Consider the following 12,083-nt stretch of genomic DNA (forward strand, 5'->3'; position numbering starts at 1 on the left):
GAATTCCTTGATCAATGACAGGAAAGACTTATTTTTAAAATTCTTGGTAAATAACAGCAGTAACACTCAATACCAAATACCCAGCTCACAAGGGAGGTTCTCTGGAATCCCGAGCTGTCCTCCCTTAGGCCAAGCAATCAGAGAAATTCCACCTCTGGATAGCAAGCCCAACCCTGTGGGTTGCTTGGGCCCTGGCTGGGGGCAGGCCTTGATGGGACTTATGAGATGCCGGGGGCAGCAACAGAGGAAGCCAGAGAGCAAAGGCCAATGGGTCAGAGAACAGGGGCTGGAAACAGCTGCCAGCTCACCCCACTGCCCCCAGCACAGGCAGCAAGCAGGACCCCCGGGACATCAAAGAGCCGAAAGACTGCTCCCTGGGCTGGGGGACTGGAGGGTGGTAAAGCTGCCCAGAGTGCAGAGGGCAGCTGGATCGGGGCACAGGGGCACACACAATAGTTGCAGCCAGGAGGGAAGGGGGAGGCCTCTGGGCTCAGGGAAGTGGTGTGACGCCAGTGACTAGTGTGCAGGAGAAAAGGAGGTGGTCCCCTGGGAGCCCCTGCTCCACGTCATGCCCCGGAAACCAGAGCTGGCTCCAGCAAGTAGAAAGGCTTTGTCTGCTTTCGGAGGAGAGATCTCCAGTCTCATTTGCATCTCTCTGCCTCCATCCACTCCCTGAGCATTTCTTTCTCACTTGTGCTCTCAGTCTTGTGTAGAACCACTGTTCCTTAGGCTGAGACTGTAGCCTCCTGACTCCCACGGGACGACCTGGCTTGTTTGCAGAGCAGCCTGCCCTGATTTCCTATTTGCCTTTCAAGGTCCAGCTCAATACCATTTTCCTCCAGGAACCTCCTCTGATCCTATCCAGTTAAAACAAACTACTTCTCCCTCTACCATGCCAGAGCAGGGGTGGTGCCGCTATTTAGCACTTGATTCTTCCTGCTGTGTGTTACAAAAGTGAGCAGGACCTGCCTCTCCTACTGGATTATAAAATCCAGTGCAGACATCTTGCCTTACTTACACCAAGCTTGGTTCCTTACACACAGGAGGTACTTAATTGATGCCCATGGAAAGAAATTGAATCTCTATGTATTATTTCTCCAGAACTCCTGCATCTTGTCCTGACCCTTGACTTCTATTTTCTTTGTAAGGGTGAGACCTTGCTCAGTGATGGGGGAAGTGAAGGTTAGTTGGGGGAGGGAGGTGCAGAGGCACCCGGTATTGCAGGGAATGCTCTCAGGCACTGCTCCATTCCCACTCACTGCGGCTTGGCTTGGCTTGCCCGGTACCTCAATGCCAAGATACCAGCCTCCTGCATGGGCACTTAGAGGGGACCTCTTACACTCCCTTCCCCGTATGCATCTCTCTTGTCCACAGCATCCTTTTCCTCTGACTCACCTACCTCACCTACTTCTCCCTACCCTTGCCCATGCCACTCTTGGGTCCCTAATGGCAGGGTGTCCCACCTGTGGGAGGGAGAATGGGGAGATGAAGTGGCTTTCCAGCTTGTGTCCTCTCCCCAGCTGGCCCATTCTTCACCACACAAGCCTCTACTGAGTACCCCTACCCACCAGGCACTGTTCTAGGTGCAGAGAGCCCAGTAATGAACGAGACTAGTAGAAATCCCTGCCTCGTGGCATCAAAAGGTGTTTCCCAGGGGGGCTCTAGGATTTCCAATAAAGCACTGGAAAAATGTCAGAGGCCCTGAAGACACCAAAAGAGGCAAGTGCAAAGGGCAACCTTATTCTAGAGAAGCTGGGAATGTGGTTCTGCTCCTCCCGCCGCTGCCTCTGATGTCTGCTGGGACCTGCCTCCCTGCAGGTGTATGAACTGGATGGCACAGTGCACAGCAGAGAGTGGTCGGTGAAGACTTACAAGAAAGTGGCTTATGAATTTGCCAAAACTCATCCTGGATTTGTTGGAATCAAAATTATTTATACGGATCACAGGTGAGAGAGAGGTGGGGCTGAGGCTGCAAGGGTTGGGAGTGTGAGATGCGGGCAGGGGTGCTAAAGCCAGAAGGAAGAGGAGGGATAGACACAGGTGATGGAGGTGTGCGCGTTGGTGTGCAAGTGTGCAAAGCGGGGATATGTCCTTGAAATCATTTTTAGTTCAGGGCTCCACAATCAAATGGAAATGAAGAATGGTGGCAATTTTCTGGATCATTCTAGACTGTGACCCGACATTGGCTTGAGTGACCCCATCATGGGAATATCATTTTTGCCTGAATGTTCGAATAACTGTCTCATTTCTTTGCCTCAGTCTGCCCTGGGGTTCTGTCCTGGGATTGGTGCCTAGGCCCTGAGTCCAGTTGGCTCAGCATCTCCATGTGAGACCTGGGGGGTTGTAGAAAGGACCTACTGCTTTCCCAGACAAACTTTATAGGCTTTTATTTTCCTTGCAGTTTGACCAAAGGAAGAGAGCTCCCCTTATGTTGAAGAGCAGCCTGTGACATGTCCACTTTGGGAGATGTAGGACAGCAGCCAAATGGTGTCCCTCTGAGTCGGGGAGGAGGTCAAGCACCGACAGGATGTGGCAGCCCCCGTTGGCTCTGCCCACCCGTGTGCTGGGCTCTGGAGAGCACCCAGATTTCCCAGGACTTCCCTCACCCTCTGTTCCTCTTAAGCCCCCCTGCCCTCCTTGTGGACACTTGGGGGGCTGCTTGAGCTGAGGCCCACCTGGAGCCTGCAGGACGGGGCCAGCTGGACTTGCTCAGAGGCTCCCTCAGCACCAGCTGCCCCTTCCCAAGGCCAGGGGCAGGAGAACGTCAGGGCAGAGCTTCAGTGATAAATGCCCCTGTGCTTCCTTAGGGCTCTGGAGGACAGGAAGTGGGTGGGGTTGGGGAGCCCAGTCTTAGTCCTCACCGAGCTGAGGATTGGAACAAGCCAGCTGGGGGCTGGGTGGAGTTTCTGTCCTCGTATGGCGTTTGCCAGATGTTGCCTTTTGGTGCTTTAGTCTTCATGCTTTGGCCTTGTCCCTGTACTGGACGGAAGCAGAGAGGAGTATCAGAAGGAGGTCAGACAGCTGGGTCGTGGCTTCTGCAGGACCAGGCCTGCCAGAACCAGCGCACGGCTCAAGGTCTGCTGAAAATAGAAGGGCTCAGCGCTGTCAGGGCCAGCACTCTATCAGGGAGGGAGGTGACGCACAGGATTTTGCAGATGTCCAGGGAACAGAAAGCCACCCTCAATGCTGTGCCCACTTCTGAAGCCATCCTCTTAGGGAGGCAGGGTACATTTTGAACAAGGTCAGTTTGCTTCATCCAACTGCAGAGAAAATTTCTTACCCTGACCACTGGCATCAGTTGGGTCCCTGATGGGGATGGATAGGGGCCAACCAGCTCACAAATGGAGCCATTTGCAGCAGTCTGGTCAGGTGGATATTGGTGCTGAGGCTTTGGGAAATAGTTGCTGCATCCTCTGAGTGGGCTAGACCAACCCCAGGACCCAAGGGGGCTGCTCTGGGGTAAGACTTCATCCCCCACTCCCACCCCCTCCAGTCACGTTTCCTCCGTTTTTTCTCTCTCTTTCAGAGTCAAAGATGTGCCTCTCATTGCACAGTCCGTCAAAGTCGCCATGGAGCTCCGGGCCCAGTTCCCCAAGATGGTGGTGGGGTTTGACCTGGTAACCAGCCTTGTTATCCCAATCTGTGAACTGAGAGGCCCCCAGAGGGCGGAGGGCACAGGGGCCGTCGGGGTCTGAGCGGCAGCTCTTTATGAAGGGAAGGCACGGGTTGGGGCCAGCCCACCCTGAAACCTTTGGGGAGGTGCAGGTGGCTGACCTCTGACCTGCTCAGAGTCCAGCAGTGACCATTTCCAGCAGAAAACGGAGAGTTCCAGAATAAGGAAGGGATTCTGGGAGTAGACAATAATTAGGGGCTTATTGCCCATCGCCCTGCCTGCTGCCCTCTTTTCTAGTCCACACTGCCAACCTGCATCGGACTCTTAAAACTGTCCCTGCCCCGTGTAACACACAGAGGGGGTGGTGTCTGGAAGTGGAGTCTGAAATGGGGCAACAATGTCAAGGATGTGGGATTTGTCCTCTCCCCCTTCTTTATCCCACTTACTTCCCCACCTATTTTTGAAGCTGCACAGCTGAAGCTGTTGTTTCTGTCCCCATCTGCAAAAGATCAAAGCCACAGCCAGGCCCTAACACCCAGGCCAGGCTTCTGAGGGGACAGCACTCTAATCTAATTAATTCCTGAATATCATTAAGCCATCTAAATTAATTTGGACTGGCTGGCTAAAGGGCTGTCCTGAGTTCCTCTTAGGTAAACTGCATATTAACCTGAGACCGTACCTAAGCTCTCAGCTACAGACTGTCCAGAGCCCAAAGGAGCGGCAGTGGGGGAGTCATTTTAGTTTGGGGCCAGGCTGCCCTCCTGGGGTCCTCGGGGATGCTCGGAAGACCTGGCCTCTCTAGAAAGGGGTACAAGGTCCTCTGATCTTGTCGTTTCCCTCTACTTGCGGCTCTGACAAAAGTTGCCATGAACGTTAGATTAGAAAGACTATTAGAGGGAGGGCTTCTAGTGCAGAGTTCCCAAAATGTCCACTCAGGCACATCCAGTGGGCGAGGCCTCCGAGGAAGTCGGAGCCCTCAGGGGAATCTGCAGTGGGAATCAGTCGTTGTCCAAAGCGGTCCACTTGCAAGTTCCAAGTTTCTTTCAAGTCTACGCTGCATTCTTCTCCACTGACTATCCATGTTTGTTTTAACATAAACATGCATCATTCCCTCCCTGCCCTCTGTCCCCACAAATTACTAACTGGCATGCTGAAGGAGTTGCCCTTTTTATCCTGGACACCCTTTTTCCTGCCATGCAGCTGCGGAGCCCTGAGGGTACATGTGGCTTGGTTTGAAAAGCATGATTTTGGTGTAGTTACTCCTCAGGTTACAGCTGGGAAACTGAGTCACGGAGAGAGAAACTGATGTCCCCAAGGGCCATGGGTGATGGGGGCCGAGGACTCCAGGCCTCCAGACTCCTGGTTCAGGGCTTGCTTTCTGATTCTCTTCGTCTCTTGGACTCTCTGTCTGCCTCTCTCTGTCTCTCTGTTTCCCTCTCTCTGTCTCTCTTTCCCTGTCTCTGTCTCTCTCTCCTCTGAGGAGCACAGGGCTGAAACACAGGTGGTGTAAGAAGTCAAGGTGGAAGGGGCTGGGAGGGCACAAGGTAAATCCTCTGAATAAGGAAGGAATTATTTGGAGGCAATATTGTACTTTCCTCTCTTGCCCAACCCTTCTCCTCCTCCTTCTTAAAAGGCCACGGGACAAGGGACTTTGGGCAGCAGTAGCTGGGCACAAGGAAGGGCGTTTACTGGTGCAGGGGACACCATTGGCAAAAGCGAGGCATGCACCATGCAGATGCCCCCATGTCTCTCCTCTCTGACCGGCAGGTGGGGCGTGAGGACACCGGCCGCACCCTGCGTGACTACCAGGAGGCTTTGCTGATACCAACCTTGCAAGGCATGAAACTACCTTACTTTTTCCATGCCGGAGAGACAGGTGAGCTGAGCCACAGAGGACACAAGCAGGGCCTGGAGGGAGGAGAGCCCCTCACCATCGCCTGAGAGTCCCAGTGGGCTGTGACCTTATATTTAGAGCCTTTAGCCCTTTTATAGCATTCATCTATTTTTGGAGCCCTTTCATGTGCATTATCTCAGCTAATCCTGGCCACAGCCCCCTGTAGAAGGAATAACATGGTAATTACAACTGTGGCTTGCTGGGGGCCCTCCGAGGATCAGGCATTTTACATATATCATTTCTAATTCTTGTCCCTGTCCTGCCAGGTGTGTATGTTTATCCCCCAGTTTTATAAATGAAGAGCCCAAAGCTCCAAATATGGAGCCCTGGTCCAAAGCTGAAGAGCTGCCAAGTAGTGGAATCTGAATGTGAACGCTCTCTGATGACCTCCGTTTTACAAAGAAACCTGGCTGGCAGGTGGCAGAAGAGGACCCAGAACTGGGTCTGTTCTGTCATCCTGGGGGTTCTGCCCACCACCAGTGCTGAACAGGTGACCCCTTGCTGCTCTGAGCCCAACCACTTCTTTGTTTTCCAGAGCCCAACCCATGGGTCCACTCTGTCTTCTGTCACAGTTGCCATATACCCTGTCCTTAGAAGGTACAAACCCTTAGCAAAAGGAAGACCAGATCATGGCTGAAATTTCAGATGAAGAGTAAAGATTTGGGGGAGGCTGTTCAAATGGGGGCCTAGACCAGGAGGGAGGTAAGATGCTGCACCCCAACTATCAGAGAGCCCCAGGCATCCTCAGGGGACCAAGGAGAAGAGAGGGCAGTGGGAGGCTTGCATTCCCTTACTAGACTAAAACCTTGGTTTATCACACCTTCTCTCCTAAGAAAGGTCCATGTGCAGTATCCCTTTTTCCTGGACATTTTGAGTTAATTTAGCTCCAGTGTACATCAAAGTATATGCTAAAAGATTTAAAGAATTGTATGTAGAAGAGAGCAGTGTGGTTTAGCTTAAAAACTTTGTGGTCTTTTTGGGAAGATGATTATTTCACACCGGAGAGAATTAAAGACCAGTATGAAACAATGTAACATAGAACCTAACCAAATTACAAGATGTGTGGTCCTAGTAGAGGATTTTTCCAGGAGTCAGGTATTTAATTCCCAAGAGAAATATTCTTATTTAAACAAAGAAGAAATCTTTTAAAAAAGAAAGTACTAATATGAGTCATTGATTATATACCTAGGATGGATTGTATGGCGTGTGGATGTATCTCAATAAAATTGCATTAAAAAAAAAAGAAAAAAAGTACTAGATTAGGAAACCAGTGAAATGCAACCTAACATACATGCCCTGGCCAGCAAAGGAAATTCATGGGTTTTATGCCTCACAGAAAAGTAGAATTTTCACACTTTCTAGGTGGATCAGTTTGGATACTTTTGCCTGTCAGGAATGGAGTACCCACATACAGTCAGTTTACAAGCAGGTAATTTGTTATCTCACATAATAAGCAATAACCACCATCCTCATTGAGTTGGTGATTTTGCCCCACTTAGTCTTGGGATGGTGAAGCCATTCAAACCTGAACACATCCAGGAAGTAAAAGAGGAGACAATCTCTCTGGTCCATCTATTTTTGTTAGGGAGGAATCCCCAGCATCTTCCTCAGTAGATAATTTTCCATGCCAGCATTAGAACTGTCCTAGCTGCCAGGGAGGCTGGGAAAGGCAGGATCTGGCATTTTGACCCTCCAAAGAGGGCTCTGCCTGCAAGAAAGGGGTGGTGGGATGGCTGGTGAATGGGCAATGGCCATTGTGATCTGGTAATTGATGATGCCCCAAGCATACTGTTAATTATATATATATATATAAAATTAATGTATGTACAGATAACTATATAGATAGTCTACATGAGAGAATCTGCAACATGTTGCTGCAAAGGTTATAAATGTAGAATTCTAGGGAAATGGATATAGAAACAAAGAAGGAAGAAAAAATATAGGCTGTGGGGTCAGAGAGCCAAAACTCTGAAACACATTTTTTCTATTTTCTAGTTGAGGGTCCTCAGTTGATTTATAAAACCCATGTGTCAACTTTTTTTTTTGTTTCAAAATAAAATAAAATAAGCAACAGGGGAGGCCTGCCATACCTTTCTTCAGCATTGTTATAAGGAGATATATATATATAGTTAATTTCTCTCTCTTGTCTTCCTGAGGTTTGGGGCGGGGAGGGGACCTGGAACCCTTGTCTGAGGATGATGCATGGGTTAGACCCATCCATCCCCTACCAAATACTCTCCCTTCACCTCAGATTGGCAGGGTACTTCCACAGACACAAACCTTCTGGATGCCCTAGTGCTCAACTCCACCAGGATTGGCCATGGATTTGCTTTGAGCAAACACCCAGCAGTCATGGAATATTTCCGGAAAAAGGACATTCCCATAGAAGTCTGTCCCATCTCCAACCAGGTATGCGTGATCCATGGAACTGGTCGAATATAATTTTCTTCCCAACCTCAACCTCTGCTCTGATTCCCAAGCTTTGTTCTGAATAGTTTTCCTCTCCTTAATTCATGCTCCTTCTCTTATTAGTAACGATATTTGGGGATGACCTTTTGCGTAAGCCACTCATGACAAGGAGGGGACCTCAGTGGGGTGGAATTTTGGGCAAAGATGTGGGCAAAGCTAAAGGGACATTGGAGGAGACCAGTGAAGCGGGAAGGGGCCGTAGGATGTTGCTGCTTGTACCCATTTCCTGAGGTCCTTTGTATACCTGCCTGTCTTGCTGTGTTCAGGAGAGCCACTTGGAACAGGACCAAGGGAGAGTCAGACCACAAGTGTGTGGCAGTGGTGAAACTTGGAAAAAATTAGGAAGGGTATGAGGACTGGGTCTATTCCGTACCCAGAAGTCATCCCAGTATTCTGAGTGGTGATGGGGATAAGAAAGAAGCAGTTGGAAAAATGATCGGATTTCAATTAGAGATATGAATGAAGCTGATCTGGATAGGACTAAAGTAAATCAGAATACAGGGTAAAGGATGATATGGTCTGTATTTTAAACTTCAACCCCTATGTGAGAGCAAAGGAAGAGATGTTTATTTGGTACAAAATCTATATTTTTGGTAGCATAATATCTAATTTAACTTGTATGGTCAGTTTATTTGAACACTATAATTACATGGAATTTTGAATAGGGAGTGAGATCTTGTTAGTTTGTACAGGTTAGTGTGATGCCCCAATATATCCCACAGAAATTTGTGAAGAGAATTAAAAAGTATTAGCAAAGTCCCCTTGGGGGATTAGGGAGAAAGGAGGAAATATTAAACTTCCCCACCTGGAGAACTGCTGATATTTATTCCTGAAATTTATTCAGGAATAAATAAAACTGCTGAAATTTATTCCTGGAAGGGAGAAGCTAGGCCTACTTATAATTATGCCTAAAAGTCACCCCCAGAGAACCTCTTTGGTTGCTCAGATGTGACCTCTCTCTCTAAGCCAACTCGGCAGGTGAACTCACTGCCCTCCCTGCCCTACGCAGGACACGACTCCCAGGGGTGTAAATTTCCCTGGCAATGTGGGAGAGAAATCCCGGGATGAGCTGGGACCCAGAATCATGGGATTAAGAAAGGCTTTTTGACCAAAAGGGGGAAGAGAGAAATGAGACAAAATAAAGTGTCAGTAGCTGAGAGATTTCAAACAGATTTGAGAGGTTATCCTGGAGGTCATTCTTACGCATTATACAGATATCCTTTTTTAGTTTATGGTGTTCTGGAGAGGCTAAAGGGAGATGCTGTGTTCCAGTAGCCTTGATTCTTGACGATGATTGTGTAATTATATAGTTTTATAATGTGACAGTGTGATTGTGAAAACCTTGTGGCTGAAACTCTCTTTATCCACGATATGGACAGATGAGTAAAAAAAGATAAGGACAAAAATAAATAAATAATAGGGAGAGGAATAAAGAGCAAAAAAAATTGGGTAGATTGTAACACTAGCGGTCAATGAGAGGGAGGGGTATGGGATATGGTGTTTATGTTTTTTGTTTTTTTTTTAAAATTTATTTATTAGAAAACAATAACAGCAAACAAAAACATTAACATATGATCATTCTGTTCTACATATATAATTAGTAATTCTCAATATCATCATATAGTTGCATATTCATCATTTCTTAGATATGTTTTTGTTTTTGTTCTTAGTTCTTTTTCTAGAGTGATGCAAATATTATAAAAATGATCATGGTGATGAATGCACATCTATGTAATGATAGTGAACCACTGATTGTATACTTTGGATGGACTGTACGGTGCATGAGGTATCTCAGGGAAAATATTTTAAAAAAACACAAAATAAACAACACAGTATGCAAAAAAAAAATGGGAGCAGGTTAAGTACAAAGTCTCACCTCTCCATGGTGATTCTTTTAATGAATCAAAATGTGCCTTTCTTCCTTACCTTCTACCGGACAGGTTTTGAAACTAGTGTCTGACCTAAGAAACCATCCTGCAGCTGCTCTGATGGCCAACGGGCACCCCATGGTGATCAGCTCAGATGATCCAGGTATCTTCGGCTCCAAAGGCTTGTCCTATGATTTCTACGAGGCTTTTATGGGCATCGGGGGCATGAAGGCTGACCTGAGGACACTCAAGCAGTTGGCCATAAACTCCATCAAGTGAGTGTCCTCATGCACTTCCTGCATCCCTACCTGCTGTCCCACCCCAAGTGGGGCACTTTGTGTTCGCTTCTTCTAGAGGTCTGGGGTAGAAGCCTGGATGCTTTCAGAGGGTTTTATCCCTGTTATCTCTGTTTTGCTCCTCCTCTCAGAGTGAGGAGAAACATGCTCTGTGTGCATGTGAGATCCCCTCCCACTACTGCCTGTCCCCTGACCCCTTCCCTGGGGCTGAACTGGGCTTCTTTTCTCCTGCAGGTACAGCGCCCTGCCGCACACTGACAAAATGGATTTCATGCAGGCATGGGAGGAACATTGGAATAACTTTATAGCTGACCTGTCTGAGAGGCTATAGGGAGGTGAAGACAGCCATCGATCACCCAATTCGTCTGCTTCCTCTCATAGTCAAGTGCTGACGAGTTACCCTCCACAAGCTGTCGTCACTTTCTCTTATTCTCAAATCCACTCCAGTATGGTCTCCACCCCCATCTCTTCATCAAAACTGACCTTGTAAAAGTCATCAGTGGCCTTCATATTACTTGACCACTCAGAAATTCTTGACCAGTTGACCAAACTCTTCTTTTGAAATATTCTTCTCTCTCAACCTCATGACAACTCTCTTGGTTTTCCCCTCTCTCTCTGGACATTGCTTTGGGGTTTCCTTTTCTAGATCCTTCTGTCTATCTGATCTCTGTACTGAATTCCCTCAGGACTCATTCCTGGGCTCCTTCTCTTTTCATCTCTTCTCTTCTCTCCTCCCCTCTTCTTGCTCTATACTCTTTTCCTAGATAGTCATATCCATTTTACTGGATTTTAAAATACCATTTATTTGCAAATGAGTCCCACATTTATTTATTCATCTGATGGCTCATGGGAATCTCAGAGACCTACTATGTGCAATTCTGAGCTCTCAACCTCTTCCCTTCAAAAGAATAGTGTCTTCAACAAATGGTGCTGGGAAAACTGATATCCACATGCAGAAGAATGAATCTGTACCCCTCCCTCACACCATATGCACAGATTAACTCAAAATGGATTGATGGCCTATTTGTAAGAGCTCAAATCATGAAACTCTTAAAAGAAAACTTGGAAAAAATCTTCATGACCGTGCATTAGGCAATGGGTTCTTAGATATGACACCAAAAGCACAAGTAACAAAAGAAAAAAAAATTGATAAATTGGGCCACATCAATCTCTTTCCTGCAAATCTGCTCATATCCTGGTGTTTCGCCTCATGGCACCTCCATCCATTCTACCCAGTTGCTCAAGCTACACACTTTTGGAGAAATTCCCAACCCTGCTCTCTCTTGCCTGTTCTCTATATCCAGTTCATCATCCAGTCTAGTCTATCTTGAATCTACCCATTTCTCTCCTCTCTTTTCTCCTTCAGGTTTCAAGTCCAGTGTCACTGTCTCAGGAAGGTTTCTTCAACCCCCTAATCTGTTATCCTTTATCATAGGACATTTTTCATGTCTCTTACCACCATTTGTTATTATGGATATATTTCTGCGTTTCCAGTCTCTCACTCTCCTGGGATTGTAAACTCCACGTGGGCAGGCCAAATGATTGTTTCATGCACACTGTGAGCCTAGAGCCTAATTCGTTTTCAGTAAAAGAACTGTTGAATAAATAGACATCACCAGTGTTTATTGAGCTGGTTGCTGAGGCAGGAGGGAGCAGAGCAGAGTCTCTCCAAACAAAAGACCTCTTGTCATGAGATTTTGGCTCCTAGCATGGTCTTTGGGAGAAGAAAGGAAAGAAGTCAGCCCTGTCTTCACTCCACTAGATGATGTGGAAGAAAATCAGAGTATTTCTTACAAGTCCCAGGGGAACTCTAAGGTCTTCCCTTCCATCATCTGTCACCTGCACTTCCAGCTCGGGGTGGGGTGAGGGTGGGGCACCAGCTGTCTCTCTGGTTTATTACTGTTTTGCTAATGGCACTGGGAAAAAGCTTGCCAACTAGGGGT

At 47.5% G+C, this 12,083-nt stretch overlaps 1 protein-coding gene across 3 annotated transcripts in view; it reads left to right on the top strand.

The window, feature by feature from the left end:
* The window catches only part of ADA2 (adenosine deaminase 2), a 66,912-nt gene extending 55,147 nt beyond the window's left edge, over nucleotides 1-11,765 (top strand). For all 3 annotated transcript variants that reach the window (XM_077169583.1, XM_077169584.1, XM_077169582.1), the window contains 6 exons: nucleotides 1,819-1,946; nucleotides 3,527-3,617; nucleotides 5,381-5,489; nucleotides 7,759-7,916; nucleotides 9,917-10,119; nucleotides 10,375-11,765. In XM_077169583.1, coding sequence (XP_077025698.1) covers nucleotides 1,819-1,946; nucleotides 3,527-3,617; nucleotides 5,381-5,489; nucleotides 7,759-7,916; nucleotides 9,917-10,119; nucleotides 10,375-10,471 — 786 coding nt within the window. In that variant the 3' untranslated portion in view covers nucleotides 10,472-11,765. The remainder of the gene's footprint in view (nucleotides 1-1,818; nucleotides 1,947-3,526; nucleotides 3,618-5,380; nucleotides 5,490-7,758; nucleotides 7,917-9,916; nucleotides 10,120-10,374) is intronic.
* Nucleotides 11,766-12,083: the final 318 nt, after the last annotated feature.

Source organism: Tamandua tetradactyla, chromosome 7 (assembly GCF_023851605.1).
Source record: "Tamandua tetradactyla isolate mTamTet1 chromosome 7, mTamTet1.pri, whole genome shotgun sequence".
Taxonomy (NCBI): Eukaryota; Metazoa; Chordata; class Mammalia; order Pilosa; family Myrmecophagidae; genus Tamandua; species Tamandua tetradactyla.